At 44.8% G+C, this 19,134-nt stretch overlaps 1 protein-coding gene across 1 annotated transcript in view; it reads right to left on the bottom strand.

Annotated features, from left to right (window-relative positions):
* Window positions 1-15,190, bottom strand: part of TP63 (tumor protein p63) — a 113,643-nt gene extending 98,453 nt beyond the window's left edge. The window contains exon 1 of the mRNA XM_083174732.1: window positions 15,066-15,190. Coding sequence (XP_083030858.1) covers window positions 15,066-15,113 — 48 coding nt within the window. The 5' untranslated portion in view covers window positions 15,114-15,190. The remainder of the gene's footprint in view (window positions 1-15,065) is intronic.
* Window positions 15,191-19,134: the final 3,944 nt, after the last annotated feature.

The following is a 19,134-nucleotide window of genomic DNA, read 5'->3' as shown; positions in this document are numbered from 1 at the left end:
AGGGGCATGTTTGAGGAATCGATGTTGTGTTGATGGTGGAGATATCAGATCCACCAGCATGCATTAACATTGCTCAATTAAGCAAAGTAGGTGTTTTAGGATTTTCGGTACTTATGTAATATCTGGGCTCCCGTTTTTCTTATGAGACCGCATCCTCTCACAGGGCTCGCTGCGTTTGCCACGCTTCGGGCACGGTGGCTCGCTGCGCTCGCCACACTATATAAAATCAATACCATGTGTAGTTGGATAGTAGAGGTATGAAAAAATGGGGTGCATTTAACATGGGAGCCCAGATAATACATAAGTACCGGATTTTCTAAGCCCGTTGCATGATTGTGCACAAGTTAAAAGCTTAAAAATACATCTGCATTACAGACTTCATGCCAAATTGCAACTGGGCATCTGCTAGCACCTCTGAAACAGTGCCCGTATTCAGATCTGATTGCAGTACAAATTTGTTCTCAAAATGGGTAAAGCCATTTGCACTGCTGGTGGGGCAGATGTAACTTGTGCAGAGAGAGTAAAATTTGAGTGGGGTGTGTTGAAACTGAAATCGAAATTGCAGTGTAAAAATAATGCAGCCAATATTTACTATGCACAGAAACACAATAAATCACACAAATCTAACTCTCTCTGCACATATTACATATTTGTAAGGTCAAAAAGTAATACAATGGATGCAAGCTGAAAAATAATATAATACGTTTTAGTCTAAAGAACCATAACACTAGAGAATATTGTGAAAGATATTGCTAAGAAAGGGTCTTCTGAGAGATATCTTTAGCAATATGACTACACACAAAATTGTTAACGATGCGTGCTCCCATGCTTCGTTAACGAGTCAGCTGTCTGCTGAACATGCAAGTAAATTTTGCTATATAGCCAACGACCTGCATGTGCATTGGATCATGCTGACGTCACTGAATGCCATTGTTTGCTGATATCATTCAGTATGTTTGCTAAATATCGGCAAACAGTGGTCGATATTGCTAACTATATCAGCTGCAGCCAGCATCGTATAGTGTGTAAAACTATTTTCTGTTTGAGAAAAGTTAAGTGAGCTAATATACTGAATGCTGAACATTCCCGGTAATGTCTTACTGAGCTTTAATACTTGGTAATTTGCAGCTGTACACTTCTCCAGGAAGAGGAGTAACCCAACCTGGCAACAGAGTTTTTTATGCACCTCTAATACCCCTTTCCCACTGCAGCTCTTAAACAGTAAATTGCCGTTTTTTTTGCCTTTTTAAACAGGTAGAGCTGCAGTGGGAAAGCTACAGGGTGCTTTATCCGTTTAAACAGGTAAAAAGCAGTGTCCTAACCGTTTAAGACCCGTTTTTTTGGCAGTGAGAAAAGGTCTTAAACAGTATTTAAGATACCACACTGGTCTTCCCCCCTCCCCTGGTACCTGTCCTGCCCCCCCTCCCTTCCCCCTTGGTACCCGGCAGCTGGTACCCCCCCCTCCCCTGATACCTTGCAGCTGGTACCCCCACCCCCCCTCTCCCCTGGTACCTTGAAGCTGGTACCCCCCTCCCCTGGTACCCTGCAGCTGGTACCCCCGTCCCGCCCCCTCCCCTGGTACCTGGTACCCCTGCTCCCCTGGTACCTGGCAGCAATCCAGGCAGCGCAGTAGGCAGAGTAGGCAGCGGGCATGCCAGGGCTCCTAGTCGGCAGGTCCCTGACTGATGCATGAAAGCATCATGCAGGAGCTTGATGCAGGAGGGGGCCGCAGCTGGTGCACAGATAGCGGGGGCACTGGGGATCCGGGCAGCGCGGTCCGTGCTCAGGAGGAGGAAGCGGAGGAAGCGGGTCCATAAGAAGATTGTCATTTAAACAGCGGGGTCCCTGCCGCGAATGGGAACTAGCGGACCCGCTCATTAAGTATGTGCAGGGCAGCCGAGAGGGGGGGGGAGCGGGTACTAATTACCCGGGCCCAGGCTTGAGGGAGAGGCTCCGCAGGGGCCCTGGTCTGACCCCTCCCTTTCCCCTCCATCCCTCCCAGGTAGCAACAGCAGACACTCCTACAGCATGTGCTGTGCGGACAGCAGGCTCAGCATGAGTGTCTGACTGACAGCGTGAGAGGTCATGCTGAGCCTGCTGTCAGCACAGCACATGCTGTAGGTGTGTGCTGCTGCTGAGATTACAGTTTTTAGAGGTTTCTTTCACCCTCCTCTAAACATTTTGGGGGCGTGGCCTAAGTGCGGGAGGTGCCCCCACCCCCACACTTAGGCCACCCCCCCCCAAATGTTACCGGGGCCCGGCATTCCTCTCGGCTGCCCTGAGTATGTGCATATTCATGCATCAGTCGGGGACCTGCCGACTAGGAGCCCTGGCACGCCCGCTGCCTACTCTGCCTACTGTGCTGCCCGGATTGCTGCCAGGTACCAGGGGAGGGGGGGGGGGGGGGCGGGGGTACCAGCTGCAAGATACCAGGGGGGAGGGGGGGGACGGGAGTGTGGTACCAGGGGACAGGGGCGGATTTAGGGAGGAGGGCGCCCCTAGGCACAACAATAATGTTTACTAAGTAGGACAGTTTATAGGGGCAGTATCTGCATGTCCTATCCATTTACACTCTATTTAAGATGGAATATAGTACAGTACAGTGGATATTTTGCAGTTATTGGTACATTTTGGGCTGACAGTACTATCACAGGCATCCAAGTGCCGCCCCCAAACATGTGCCGCCCCTAGGCCGGCGCCTCACGTGCCTAATGGGAAATTCGGCTCTGCCAGGGGAGGGGGGAGCGGGGGTACCAACTGGCAGGTACCAGGGGAGGGGGGGAGCAGGGGCACCAGCCGCCAGGTACCGGGGGGGGAGCAGGACAGGTACCAGGGGATGGGTGGTATATTACTGGTGAATTACCGTTTTTATACCTTTCAGAACGGGTTCAATGTAAAAGGTAAAGTAATATACCATTTACAACATGCAGTGGGAAAGACCTGTTTTAAAGTCCCATTTAACAATGCCGGGTCTTTACCGGTTTCTGCAGTGGGAAAGCAGCATTAGGGAACACGGGGAAATTGTTGTTTGTAACATTGGAGGTGAAGGACATTAGCCAGAATGCTGGGGTACGGAACATAGGGTGGACATAGGGTGGACATAGGGTGGACATAGGGTGGACACTATGAAGGTCATCATACATTAGATTTGACCACTAAAGGTCGGCAGTGGTTAGGTCGACACATGAAATAGGTTGAGATGGCTAAGGTTGACATGGTTGGAAGGTCGACACAAGTTTTAGTTCAGCAATGGGAAGGTTGACAGTCAAAAGGTCGACATGGATTTTTCCTGGTCGCTGCGCTCGCCATGCTTCAGGGAACGGGGTCTCGCTGCGCTCGGCACACTATTATATCCTCCCACCCTAGTGGATAGCAGGGTATGAAATATCACCTGTCGGCACATGTCGGCCCCAAAAAATTGTGATTACCAAACTATTGTAAATACATAAATGAAAACGTGCTGCTTACGTCTAACAAGTAGAACTGTAGAACTGCTAAATATTCACCTTTATTATTGTGTAACATCTAGTACGTGAATACAGCAACCGATTAACCATAAACAGCTGCTGCAGTATGCGATGCTCCAGAGGTAATTCTAATAGCAAAATGATAAACACACTGCTCTTATGTCAGTGGTATAATATATAGCAGAGTTCCCTCTGCTGGACAGTGTCAGAATAACAGGCTGTATTATAGAATTGGATGAATAGAGCCACTGGGGGAAATGTACTAACGTGAATACGCCTATTTTAGGCATGTTGGTAGGCAAATACTGTACAACTGCCTATACAGTATGTATTTTCGGCATTTACTATGCCGAAATATGACAATTCGTATTCATGCCACATTCGTATTGGTATTTTGGTAAAAATATGACAGATGGCGGTCGTATTCAGTCGTAATAAGAACATGAATGCAACTGAGTCGTATTCGTATTCTTAGTACATTTCCGCAACTGACCGCTTAGTTTGGGAACTGAGACAAAATGCAGGCTCAATAAAGGACAGACTAAAATAGATTAAAGTTTGTTGGTCACAGCAACACAGATAGGTGTCTCACAACAACAAGCAGGATCTTAGAAAATACTACATTATATTGTTCACATAACTCTAATATATTTGACAGTATATGCCAGTAGTGTGGGGCATTAATGGAAACAGGCCACATTTAAAGGGCGGGATTCTCTAAGCTAAAAATGCGGTAAAAACCCCGTTATCAAGGTTTTTACCGCATTTTGGGATGCTGTAAGCATCCCCCACTGGGTTACCGCGGCGGGGGGCATCGCCAGAAAAATCTGGCGATGCCCCATAGAAGCCAATGGGCTTCTATCGCAACCCTCCGCCGCGCCGACCCCCCGCCGCCCCGCATAGCCCCCTCCCCCCTCACCTGTGTCCGGGCAGCACAGCGCAGTGCTGCCCGGACCTGTGACCTCCTCCCTGCACTGATCCTCTTCCGGGTGCAGGGAAGAGGAGAGCCCGGCGCAGCAGCAGCAGCGCCGGGTGTGGGAGGGAGGGGAGAGCCGCCGGGACCTGCTGGGACCCGGCGACTCTCACCGCATAGGACAGCTCTTAACGCAAGAGCTGTCCTTTGCCTTAATTATCGCATATGTTACAGCATATGCGATAATTAAATATGCGATGGGCGGCGAAGGGGGGGGCGGAGATTCTTAGAGAATCTCCCCCACAATGAGAGATTTATCAAGGTAAGGTTAATCAGGTTTTAGCTATAGTTTATATAGTACATACTGTAAAATAGCTATTATTTTATTGGTTACTATGGGCAACACCTCCACTCAGAGTTGGTTTACTCTACGGGGGACTATGGGGACATGGGGCGCTTAAAATAGGGAGGACTTCTAAGATCTAAATCAGGTCTGATCAACTTGTGGCTCTTCAGATGTTGTGAAACTACCAGTCCCAGCATGCCCTGTGACACCTTTAGATTTCCCTAATAAAAAAAGTGGGTACTCTTTACCTAGAACGGCGCCTATCGCGACCATCGCGACCATCGAATGCACTAAAAAACAGGTGCGATGCGATGCCCGGGATCAATGTTAAAAGTCAGATTGGACGCGATTTTAGTGTTAAATGCCTCAATGCCCGCGATTTTTCCATAGGAAACAATGTTAAATGGGCCACAGAGCCCTAATAGTCCCCCTGAAGTCTGAAATGGCCCCCACAATTTTTAACGGAACCCCACGATCAACATCAACCCGAAGCGTGGCGAGCGCAGCGGTACGCGTCCTCCGACCTTTTCATACCCCCACTATCCACGTCGGCGTGGAGTTGAGAATAGAATAGTGTGGCGAGCGCAGCGAGCCACCGAGCCCGAAGCGTGGCGAGCGCAGCGAGCCCCGTGAGGGGACGCGGATACCTTCACAGGTAAACGCGTCCCCTCGCGGGCTTCACAGGTGTCCGCGTCGCCACGGACACCTGTGAAGCCCGCGAGGGGACGCGTATAACTGTGAAGGTATCCGCGTCCCCTCGCGGGGCTCGCTGCGCTCGCCACGTTTTTAATGTACCCGCGATGCCCGCGATTTTTTATCCCCGACGCCCGCGATGCTAATCGCGGGCGCCGTTCTAGGTAAAGAGTACCAAAAAGTGTGACATGGAATTCTAGCAGGGCTCCTGGGACAAAGACAATGAAATATACAGAAGCAACTCAGAGCTCCATTGGATCCCGTTGTGAACCACACGGATGCTGCTGTACATGCAGGTGCACCTTCTGAGTTTGAAGCTCAGAGGCAGGCGACTCCACTGCCTTTGGGAGTTATGCCCCTGACATCATACCCCTCTCTTAAGTTTTATGGGCAACTTGTCATGTACTGTATAGAAGGTTTTAAAAACTTCCCCGCTTAACCCTAAATATTTATGGGTGGAAACATGCAAATATTTCCAACATGCAATTATCCTTAATAATATCAAGGAGAGATATACTGTAAGTAGATTAGCACAACATAGGGCCTGATTCTAATTTGCAAAGAACTGGGTACAATTGTGCTGCACTGCAGGAAGGGCTGATGTACAGTAACAGGTGCAAAGATTGGTGGGTAGTGTTCAAGCTGAAATCTTATTTGCCATGTAAAAATAAATCTGTCTAACCCTCCACTGAAAAATATAAATGTGTTTGCTCTCCTTGCATGGCAACATGTTTTTTTCCAGACAGTGGTGTAACTATCCCATGTCACCCCCCGCCCCCACTCCAACCAACCCCCACCACCCCCTTACTTGATGCCTGCTCATTGTCTGGGGTACTCCCCAGCCCTCACGCATCCCGTATGGAGTTCAGCTTATGGTCTGTCACACCTGCCCTCAATACAAATGTCTCTCCCAAAATGGCCACAGCCTCCTCTAGCATTGCTAATAATTATCTGCTCTGAGGTGGGGTCCATTTTGTTATTGACATTTTTTATAAGGGTAGGCGTGATGGCTCTGCAGACAAATATCTGCAAGTCCAGCAACCGAGTGCCTCCAAGTCAATGCAGGGTCTGTAGGAGCTATATTGTGAAACTACACATACAAGCATGGCTTGCCTTAGTTTTAGCATTCCCTAATAGTAAAACTGTGGCAAGGCATGATGGGACTTGTAGTTTCACAATAGCCATAGAGGGCCATAGTTGGCCATGCCTGGTCTATAGTGAAGAAAGCTTCTTTTACTGAGCATTGGAAGTCATTCTGGTTGACTTGCACAGCTTTGTAAGCCAACTAAACGCTGCCCGCAAGAACATCCTCCCGCTGCACGCACGCCCGCCTGACTCACGCACGCTGATTTTCCCTGCACTCATGTGAATGGATGATTTGCATAAACATCCGTTCGCAACTTGCGTGCGGGGCACAAATCGATTTCTAAAGTGTTTGCAAATCTAAGTCAATCTCTGGTGACACAGATTTGTGCGCCCTTTTACAGGGAAAAGGGCGGGCATCTGAGATATGGTGACGGATGTCATGGGAACGCTGGGCACAGGGGAGTGATCAGACTAGATAGAATGACCTCCAGTGTGTATTATAGCTGCAAGTCATGTGCAATATATTATTAAAAACACACAAGATATTTAATGAACTACCAATGAACCAGAAAGTAAAAACTGAAGCTTCTGTTATTCTGTTATGCAATCTTACAGCAATAAACGCTCCCTTCTGCCATTGCCCATACACCATTTTATATATAATGTTTAGTGTTTCATTTCATCTTAAATCAGATCTCAAGAGGTTAAATAATCACAGACTAATGGATTTTGAAGACTAATGGATTTTAAGAAAAGAAAAAAACAGAAGCCTGCTCTGCCAATAGTAATAGTAATGTCTGACAATATTTGCACTTGAATGTTAATGTTTAATTAATGAGGAATGCATGTTCTCTATTCATTGTGCACCTGCCCATAGAACAATGTCCAGAGTACTAAATATACAGTATATGGCCAGGAAACAGCCTATTACAACAGAATCGGGTCATAATTGCAACTGTAAAAAACTGTTAAAAACCTTTACATTTACAAGATTTCATTAAATCGGGTATTAGCTGAAACCATCTGAATTTTTTTTAAATCACATCAATACGACAAATGCCAGGGGCCAAATGTACTAGCCAGTGATTTGTATAAGCTGGTGTGATTCCTAAAAAAGTGTTGTCAGGTTTAAAAAGGGAAATGAGTTTAAAGGCACAACCAAGTTGTTTTTGTCTGTAAACTAATTGCTGGTTTAAATCTAGTAATGACAATATCTCGCCAGAAGATGGCGCTCTTCCGGGTAATTACATTTGGCCCTAAATCACAAACTGCTTCTTTTCTGTAGACAGTGACCATTATACCAAATGAACTAGAGCAGTGGTTCTCAAACTGTGGGTCCTGACCCCAAAGTGGGTTCCGACCTTCTCAGCATGGGGTCGCGACTACATGTTGCTGACCATCAGGCTGATGACTTTTCTAATCTCAGTCAGTGATTCAAGGAGTCTGAAAAATCGGTTGAATTGTCTGTTATGTCAGACTCCTCCCATTATTTTGTGCCTCCACAATTCTGCCATGTATGTGTTGTCTGCTGACTACATATGTGATGTGATAACCTTAGGCTGTAACTTGCTGGGGTAATATAATTATTTTTATTGTCTGATGGGGTCCCAGAGCCAAATAGTTTGAGAACCCCTGAACTAGAGAAAAGAAATGTAAAAAAAAACAATAATGTGTTCTTCTCATCTTTTATGGATATCCAGTAGAGGTTGTTTTTTAAATGCTCCTGATGTGCTTCACAAAATGCCATGGTGTTGTACTGGGTGAACTGTCTAGTGCACATCAAGGTGCACTTCTGGACTCAATCTCAGAAGAAATGTGTGCAACTGAGAAATGCACCAAGCTATATGGGGGCAGTATTGCTTCCTGCCACTTTTTCTTGGTGCCATTGTTAGGTGTTTAGTATTACTGTTCCTTTAGCTGTAAGGTCTTGCTTCTGTGATCTTTTCCATCCTGCCACCCTTAATTTTCTATATTGCTGTTAGTGTTACTTGTGTTAAGGGGGCAGATGTATTAAGCCTGGCGAAGAGATAAACTGGAGATAAAGTGGAGAAAAAGTGTAAGGAGATAACGCATCAGCCAATCAACTTCCAACTGTCATATTTCAAACACTGCCGATTGGCTGGTGCATTATCTCCTTCCACTTTTTTTCCACTTTATCTCCAGTTTATCTCTTGGCCAGGCTTAATACATCTGCCCCATTGAACTGTAGCAGTCACTGTCTTGCTGTAGGTATTGAGATGCTCTCCCTGCCCAGTCAGCAACATAGGTTGATTCTACCCTGCTGGGGTCAGTGACACCATTGGCATAGGTGGGCTTCTTGTGTGTCATTGTGTGATGAATTTGGATTCCTTAAGTTATTGGTGGAAGACTGGCAGTTTCCCCCATTTAGGTCTTGGTGATTGATGTCATGGGCTGGCAGCTGGCCCCCCTTTAAGTTTGTTTAATCAGACAATCATCTATATTTCTGAACCACCATATACTTCCACTCTTTCTTAAAATAAATAAAACTGACCCTTCCCCCACCTATCTGTCTCTGAGTCATTATTTGAGATAAAAAAAAAAAAGATGTTTAAATCTGGGCTGATATACACAGATATCCCCTCAAACGGCTGATTGGATACCACAATAATGGACTTGGTCATTGCTATATCCACCCATTTTTATCGGCCAAAGCGCCATATGGATAATAGGATATCCCCTTAAGACTTAATAAATCTCCCCCGCCCCATGAGAGAGGCCTTAAACCAGTGGTTTATAACCTAGGTCCTAAAGTAATCACATCAGTTTCCAGGGCTCTACACAGAATCACAAGTGAAATACAGTAATTGGCTCCAAATGTGGATTTTTGAAAAATGTTGTAGTTAGTAATAATGAGTACACCTGCTGGGGGGGGACCATAAACTGTTGGGGGTACTTGAGGACCACTGCCTTAACACACAAAAAAAAACGAAACAAACTTTTAAACATTTATATAAATGGATGTTTAAAAAATATATATCTGCAGATAAGAGCCACTTGGCCCATCCAGTCTGCACACACTTACACACTAGGATTAATCTTGTCAGGAGCCAATTAACCTACCAGTATATTTTTGGAGTGTGGGAGGAAACCAGGTTACCCAGGGGAAACCCTAACAAGCACAAGGAGAATATACAGACTGCACACAGGCCCTTATTCTGGTTGGTGCGGCCAGAGCCGCACACGGGGCTCCGGCCGCACAAACCAATCCCCGCCCACCCTACGGATCGCCACGGCCGTCCGTACACGGACGGCTGGCGATCCGCATAAAAATGGTGGAGGCTACGCCTCCACCATGGTGGGAGCTGCCCCCTGCATTCGATGGTCGTCGACCATCGAAGGCTGGTCCGCACGCCGCGGCAGCTCCCGCAAGCTGAGACCACACGGACAATCGTCCGTGTGGTAGCTTGTATGGGGGCTGAAAGCTGACATCCGGCGACGTCAGCTTTCCGCCCCCATGAGTTGCGTCATGGCCTCATTACCATGCATACGCCCCGCGTTTGCATGGGAACGCCCATGAAACGCGGGGCGTACACATAGGGAAATGAGGGCATGATGCCTCTCACGCCCCTATACGCCCCCTTTGCGGCGGACGAAATACGTCTGCGGCGAAGGGGGCTGCACATGCGCAGATTCACCTCTGCGCATGTGCAGAGTAAAAACATCGGCGGTACGGCCGCACGCGGGCCGTACCGATCCGATTAGAATAAGGGCCACAGTTAGGACCATGGGGGGAATTAGATCTATGACATCAGTGCCATGATGCAGTAATGCTAACCATTACACCATCCATACTACACATATGTAACGTTCTTTGTACAGTAAAACTGTACAACTTTATGCAGTATTTTGTAGACCTATAAACATACTTGAAGTACACTAACTATATGAAAAGAAATTATACAGTATATATATTGTTGGTATTTATTTTCAATGCGAAGGAGGGAAATTCTCATTATGGTATTTATGCTCAATGAAAACGAGGGGAATTCTCGTTATAGCACATATCACTTTTACTGAGGTTCCATTGTAAAAGTATTGCTCTGGAATGAGAGAGATATCCATTGTATTGATCAGCTATGGCAGTGGGCAGTGGCACTGTTCTAATATAAGCTCTGTCTAATTTAAAGTGAATCACCACCAGAAAATAAGATTCTGTATTGGAAATGGAATTTCTAATGCAGCCTATTATTGGATGGGGCTGGATTCTTAAAGGTGTTAAGCAAACTGTCTACAGATATGAACATATCAAGGAGACGGCAAGGCTGGGGATAGGTCACTCAGGCCTGATCCTTGCAGCACTGCACAGTTTTTTTTTTGTAATTTGCTTCCAAAGTCAGCATGGCTACTCCTCCCAGATTTCACCTTTATACCCCCCTTTCACCGTCACCACCACCAGGTATCAAGTTCCATTTCAGCTCTCAACTGCCCCTGGGTTCTTTGTGATAGCAAGTGTGAAGTGCAGTGCTGCATATTCTGTGTGTGTAGACACACTGCTGGTAATTGGCATTGTATTTCTGTTGCACCACTGGTTTTTGCCCCATTTGGCAATATTGCCGCATCACTGCAAAACAGAAAACTAAATTGTGCAGGTTAAGTTATAATTAAGAGGGCATCACATCCTAGTTATAATTAAGAGGGCATCACATCCTAGTTATAATTTAAAAAACAACATAATTAGTTAGAACATTTGCATCCTGGATGCCTAGAGTCAGTAGGATAGTTTTGTTTCTATACTGTATCTGTCTACAAATGATAACAATCAATAAAATAAATAAGTTACACCAGCTTTGGCTGATAACAGGGTCAGTGGTGCTCCCAAGAGTCCAGAAATGTCCAGTAACATCTTCCTGATCATGGTCACACTCAACCAGCCATTAACTGCCTCCGACACACCACTAGTCAGTAGCTACCAATGGGAAGACCATTAGTCCTCCCACACTAGCTCTATTAATATCTGACATTTTCATAGCATCCTCCCCACCAAGGAATCCTACTATATTCCTTTGAGATGCTAGACATAGAAGATTGATTTTTAATTACCTAGGGTCTCCTTTTTCATTGTGTAAATATTCGCCATGCGTCTTATTTACTCACCAAATTCTGGAGAATGATATTTGTATAACCCACATGGGTATATTTGCTTACAAACCAGGCCTCAACAATGCAGCCAACCTAACACAGTGGTTAACAGGATAGATTATCCACACGATTGTGATTACTACACTTTTGGGCCTGATTCAGGTTGGCTGCCTAGCGAGCCCATAAATGCCATCAGGCTGACTGCCTGCACCCCTCCTGCCGCCGAATCCCCTTGCGAGGAGATGTGTACGTGAGCATATCCCTTTGCATGCGACTGAAGGGGAGAGAAATCAGTTGATGGTTGCTGACTATCGAATGATGGCAAAGCAGCACTCAGGCCATAGCCCAATAAGCACAGCTGCACTGAGGCTGATATCCAGTATACATGTGCACGTGCCACTGGCAGTATGCCGTATGACATAGATACTTCCAGACAGAGGAAGACATTCATCTTGCATGCCCAGAAAATATAGACACTTAGCAAGGAGATAGTGTGCTACACATATAAAAAATGACTTGGCTTTAGCAATATAGAAGATAATTTGTTTCTATTCTTTGGGCAGTGTAAATTGCAAAGCATGCACAATGCCCTAGGACTTGAGGTAAGTATGCATGTGAAAGTTCAGCATAGGACAGGGATTTATGGGATGAAAACGATAAAGCTGTGAATGGAGCACAGCAATCTCATTAACAAAATGAAGGATGGAGTTAGAGGAGACTGCCAAAATACCAGGATCACAGTAAGCAATGCGGGAGGGGGCTTGTATGAAGATAAATTGACATGCGAGTTAATAAAGTAAGTATGCCAAGCAAAGCTCTCAGGAGTTACAGCCTGAAGAACTGAAGTGGTGAGACTTTCTAGGGAATACTTTTTGTGAAAGTGAATTTATTTGTAAATATAGAAGTCTGGTTAAGTAATTGAGAAGCCTAACTAAAGAGGGGCAATCAATACAACAGAATAAGAATATTATTTTTAGCATAGGATTGCCTTAAGGATTGTAATCAAGATCACACAAGAGGTTTGCGAAGCCTTAGGAGGAATTCTAAATTTGCACCGTAAAAGGATGGTACATCAGGAAACAGGGATATATAACAGGTAGCTGACAATCTAGTAAAATGAGATTACAGTTATTTTTATTTACTTAAATCAAAAAGCCTTAAGCCTAAAAGGATCACATATAAACACAATCTACAGTACTTATATGTTAGTTGGGCGCCCACTATAGTAAGTACGCTCATACCCCCACTATCCATGTCAGCATGAAGATGAACTTATATAGTGTGGCGAGTGCAGCGAGCCACCGAGCCAAAAGCATGGCGAGCGTAGCGAGCCCCGCAAGGGGACGCGGAAAACTAAGCAAATAGCGTAGTGGGCGCCCAACTAACATATAAGTACCCAATCTACTTAATTTAATTTAATATTTTATTGTACATTTTTTTTTGGCCTAAGGTGCCTTAAAAATTCTGATACTCTAGGGTGCCGTGATTCAAAAAGATTGGGAACCCCTGGGATATGGTATAATAAATCGAAAATGCTATGGTCAACAGTTAATAAGTCAACACCAAAAGATCGACATGCATTCATTAGGTACACAAATTCTGACCACACAGTGGTTGACACAGAAATAGTCAACACATTTTTGTTGGGGGGTTTAACATGTTTTCCCAACATTTGCTTGATGTCCATGTGAATAATCATACACATGTTGGGAAAACGTGTCAACTCTAATAATTTTTCAGTGGTGGTTGCAGAGGTGCGGCTGCAGCACAGTCCAAAATTCACACAGGGGAGCCTCACCATCTGCCACTCCAAATGCTGCCAAACTTTACAGGCCAGGACTCACAGGCATTTTGTGTGGCTTCCCTATATGATGTATGGACTGTGCTGCAGCCCAATACTGCCTAATGATATTGAATGATATGGAAAAAATGCATATCTAAGTGACTCTCAGGTCCCTTAGATATGCGCGCACCCTCGACAGGAACAGGATGGGCAGCTGACATCCGGTGATGTTAGCTGCCCGACCCCACGATTTTTATGGGCTAATCCCCCGGTTGGCCGCCCCACACCCGCCGTGGCCACATGCACATGCACATGAATAGCTGTTCGGAATCCTTTGATCATGTAGTCAACATTTAGTACATACCAAGCATTGGAAACTTCGATAATTATATTAATAAAACAGTAGCAAGTTTTGTATATAGAATTTGTATAGTACTGGTAAAACGGTTGTTTAATAGAGTTATTATTGTACCTCGAAGCAGTATTTTTATTTTTAGTTATTTTTTCATACAAAAAGATACTGGTACTCAGTATAAAGGGACCTAAAACTCACCTAAACTTACAAATTTGTTATAATAGCTTCCATGCTATTATAATATTGTATTACAAGTCTTTTTTTTATTCATTACTGAATTTTGTATTTACCTATTACTACTGTATTTCTAGAACTACAGTAGCTATAAAACTGAAAAGTGGTACTAGGAAAAGAGTTGCAGGTAGTGTGTGTGAGGTACAGGCCCGGCGACAGTGGTACAGTGAGTGAGTAGCAGAAAAACTACTGTAATTATGCAAATGTTAAAATTATTGCCCTATTTACTTTCATTGCTTACACATGCATAAATGCTTTTTTCTTCATTTTCCGCAATGAAAGCATCAGAATCCATATTGACAATTTAGAAATTTTTTTAATTAGTCAATATTTTACAGATTCCGCAGTTCTATGCTTAGTGATACAGAATCAGTGAGATGTCTGCCCTGTTCCCCACCCCCTTATAGACACCTGACAATCAGTAAAAACAACTGTAAATAAATTAAATCATATATATATATATACTGTATATATATTTTTTTTTAGGCATATTTAAGAGTTGATCAAAGTAATGGTCTGTGCCTTCCACATCCCATTCATGTTACAATTGTATTAGCCCTGTCATATTACTAGAACATCCATTAATATAATTTATACATACAGTAATATATTCCCTGCTTGTACAACAGGCTAAACAAGCTGGATGTGTTTATATAAGACAGCCTACCTATTCCATTTTATTGATGTGTCTTATATGTCTGCGTTAGGTATTTCACTGTTGATAGAAGGATGAGACTGCATTGGCAACGGGCGTTAGGTAGACTAAAGTGTACATTATAACAAAGGGCTAGGAAAACATAAGTGCTATTGGAGAAAGTTAAAACATTGAGAGCTTTTGTGAAAATGGAAAGGATTTGAAGCTTTTGTTGCTCACACTGCAGAGGAACTAACCTAATTCAGAAATCTGGGTGTGTATGTGTGCTTTCATATTTTATGAATGTGAACTAATGTTTTCACAAGCTCTAGTCACGGTTTTAGAGGCAAAAGAGAAAAGAATTAAAATAAATAAATCACATCCTGGTCCTTGAAGAGTCCTAGGGTCAGTTGTGAACGGTGCATAAAACAAGCAGTTTTTGCCAATCACTCACCCACATGGGATCAGTCAGATCATAGTCCTGCATCCTGATACAGTCCATGCTAATTTCAATTTTATTTGTAGGACCTTTCTCTGTTGCATCACTGGTAAAATTCAAGTCAATGGGTTGTACAGAATGCATTGGTCTAAAAAATAATAATAAAAGGAATATGTTTAATGAGTACATGTATAACTGACTACCTTTAGCTGGAAAATCTAGGGCAATTTAAATGTTATTTTAATTCATCAACAAAAGAGATTGAGACTAATACAGGCAGTGCATACTCATACACAAACCAGGGGGTATTCCACTTGCAAATTAAGTGGCATGATTGGGCTATAATGGAGCATTTTCGGGTGAGTTCGGTAAGCACATGATGACCGAACTGTGGTTCTAGAAAAGTAGTGCATATCTGCAGTTCTGTCTGTTTCAGATGGAACTTTTGCACCAGACATAGCACTGGTGCGTGGACAATAATCACAGGTATCAAACATGGGGGGGGGGGGGGATCTATTCTCTATGCTGCACTTCCGCAGCCACCGGACTCATGGGTTTTTCTTTTAGACTGGTGTTAGAAGGGGCCTCAAAAGGGGGTTGAGCTTGGGTGCTGTTGCAAGCATTTCCATGCCACTACTACCAGAGGCGGAACTACCAATTGGTGCAGCAGGTGCAGAGGCACCACTACCTCTGGCACCCTCTTCATGTCATCCACCGTTTTTATATCATTTTGTGTCTCACTCTCCCTGTCATCCTCTGCCTCTCCTGTCACCCACAGCCCTGTTGCATATTGTCAACTTGGGTTTAAATGGAGGATGGGGGCCCAAATAATATTTTTTGAACCTGGCTTGCCACCCACAAGTTCTGCCACTAGCTACTATAGCCTTTTTACCCCCTTTGCAGGGAATAGGATTCCCCCTTAGTGCTTGCGTAATGGCTTCCAGCTGCACAGAAGCATAAAACTGTGCACACGGACCAATATACACATTTGGTTCTGTGCACGTAAATCAGGTCTCCCATATATTTTGCACAAAAGATAAAGCACTATCCATACAGCATGCTCTGTTATAGCACAGTAGAACTGCACAATGGTCATGGACCAGGTATCTACGTACCACAAAATGTTGAATATTATGTAATTCTGCATATAGCAGCCACTTGCACAAATAGGCCAGATGGTATAAATAATAAACATCAGTCTTCCAAAGCCACCATTAGTCGATAACATTGAGTAATGGATTTAAAATCGCAATTGTAATGCGCACAAATTCAAGCTAGTGTTGCATATATCACTATTTCCCTATAAAATGCAGACTCAAAGCTGTGGAGAATTGTCAGCTTTGAAACAAATATTTTTATTAAATATACCACAAAGTGTAGGCAGTTAAGTCAAAGGAACAGGCACTGTCTAAGGTAGTCTGTGGAGATACTGTGCATTTCCCAGCATGCCCAAGGAGGGAAGTAAAATACTGTACATCAAACCTAGCCAGGAGCTGGCACATTAGCGGCAAAAGATGAAAGAAGGAGTCCACTGAGCATGTCAGAGAAAAGAGAATTTACTAAGAGAAAATTTACTGTGGAAATAAGGGCTGCAAAGACAGAAAGGGCAACATCATTACAATGCAACTAAAGGCAACGGGAGGGGCTGCAAACCCCATAGAAAACTGCAATTCCTACAAGCTGCATGTCAGCGCAGGCGGGTTCTGTGTTCCCGGCTGTGACCGTGGTGGACCAGTGGAGGGCGCTGGAGAGCCAAAGGCAGAAGGTTTGATGTAGGACATACACGGGGAGATCAGGGCACAGCGAACCAGAGAGTTGACGGAGACCAGGAACAGGGGCGCGGAGTCTAACCTGCCAGCGGTATTCACCAGGGAGCCCCGCAAGGAACTTTGGACTTAGCTGCGTCTGACAGGCAGGTCGCGGCCCCCTGCCCTGGTCCTCTGGACGCAGGCAAGGAGAGATGATACTGGAAGTAATAATGAAGAAGGAAAGGCAATCTGGAAACTGCGGAGGATTGCACAGGATGTCGACAACTGAGGTAGACTGTGGTGCCGACAATGGTGCCGACGGCTGGTAGATGGCTCAGGTATATGCTGGAGCAATAGGACGTAGGTGGCAAAGTCTCTATAGAGCACAGCAGCTGAATGTCGACGCTGGTGTCGACGGAGCCAGTCGCTAGTTCAGGACAAGATGGAGAATGTCGCTGAAAGGCTTGGAAGCCAATGGTGGTAATGGCGAGGCACCTGTACTCGACTGCAGAGGTGGAAAGGCAGGAGTCTTCTGGAGATGGATAACCCAGGAAGGTATAGCGGGTGCAGGTAACGCTGGAGAGAATCACAGGGGAGCCTGGAGATCTCGGAGTCTTGGGAACTTCTCTGTCACAGGAGAATACTGAGAGCAGGTAAGCAATTGTTCAAGACAAGGAAGGAAGGCCGCAGGCCGGCTTTATCCCCCTTGCTTGTCTGTGATTGGCTGCCAGCTGTAGCACCAATCAATGCTGGGAAAGGAGCACACACCTTGATCCAGGTACAGGTGTGTGGGTCAGAGGTGACGTGGATGGACAGCGGGGATTGGTCTGGGGAATCAGCTGACTTGAGAGTGTCATGGCGGCACCCATGCTGCCCGGGAACGGTGTGCGCTTGGCAGGGAACTATGGCAACTGACCGCGGGGACACAGGGGACATCGCGCCACACATCAGAAGCCATGCGGATGACAGGCCTCTCACGCAGTACCGACCATCGAGATGGTAATGAGCGATGTTTCCGATGGTAAGATCTGCGGTTTGTGACACTGCAACCTTAAGTCTATCAGTGCTAAAGAGCTGCCAGACTATTATGGAAAGCAGCAAGACTACTAAACAGGACGACCAGGATCACAGATGAAAATGCCAAATTTTAGAGGTACAGTATATTGCAAGCTGCCAGAGGTTCAGAGGAAGTCCAGGTCTAGGTCTAGTCCACAGGAAGTCTATGACCAATATAGAGGGAGTTTAAAATAATTTATGGGTACAGAGGAAGTGCTGAATCATTTGCAGAATATGTTGTTCCATTGTACTTGTTCTCAGTGCTTTCTATTGATGCTACTTTTAAAATACAGCCTAGAAAGGAGAGGAATTACCCACAATTCCAGGTTTAGAACCTGCTATATACTATACAGTAGTTTACATAAATATACACAAGGCTAAATGTAACCTGCTTGAGTTAAAGATCTGGATTTGAAAATTATTCAACTAATCCTTTCTTATCTTTTGTGTTTTCTATCTAATTGGTTACTATACAGTACTCATAAATGTGCTCTTAACAAAGACTATATATGCTGGACTATTGCCCACATCATTGTCTGCATCTTCATAATTATTATTATTATTATTGATATTGTGATTACAATCACCCTTATAATATTCTTATAATAGTCATGAATGCTGGGATTTGAAGATCCGGACCACGACCCTTAGGCTTAGCTGGTTTAGTAGATGAGAAGTTGAAGCTGGAAGCCTTGAGGAAGCTCCTGCACATCGGTGTCTAACCTGGAAGAGTGGTATGGCTTCTGTGGGAACTGGGAACAGATGTACAGACTTGGATCTCTCTACATGGAACTTAGAGGTAGAATGAACCATAGAAAACTCAGAACTAGTACCGACTGCAGAACACTTAGTACTGGAATCTGGTCCAAAGAACTCAGGACTGGAATCTGCAGCAGTAAACACAGGACTGGAGCTGGTCACGGGGCATTAAGAACTGAGACCTGATCATAGGTGCCCAGACCTGGAACCTGCTACAAGGAAATCAGAACTGCATCAAACTACAAGAGACCCATAATTGGCATCTGGTGAAGCAAACAATGGAAGAAAAAAACTAGATTGGAGTGTGTGAGATGCATGCAGGAGGATAAGCACTCAGTACTGCTGACAGGTGATGCATCAACGAGGAACAGATCACATGGGAATGCAGTCAAAACACTGCAGTCAGGAACAGAACACTTGGTAATGCTGGCAAAAGATACTGCAGTCAGGAAAGTGCACTGGCTAATGATGTAGGATCAGAACCAGGACATTTTCACGTAAAGGATCAAAGTTGTTTTTGC

This window comes from Crinia signifera, chromosome 3 (assembly GCF_055691185.1).
Source record: "Crinia signifera chromosome 3, ASM5569118v1, whole genome shotgun sequence".
In the NCBI taxonomy this organism is placed as follows: Eukaryota; Metazoa; Chordata; class Amphibia; order Anura; family Myobatrachidae; genus Crinia; species Crinia signifera.
The sequence above is the reverse complement of the archived record's forward strand: the minus strand, read 5'-3'. Positions and strand labels throughout refer to the sequence as shown.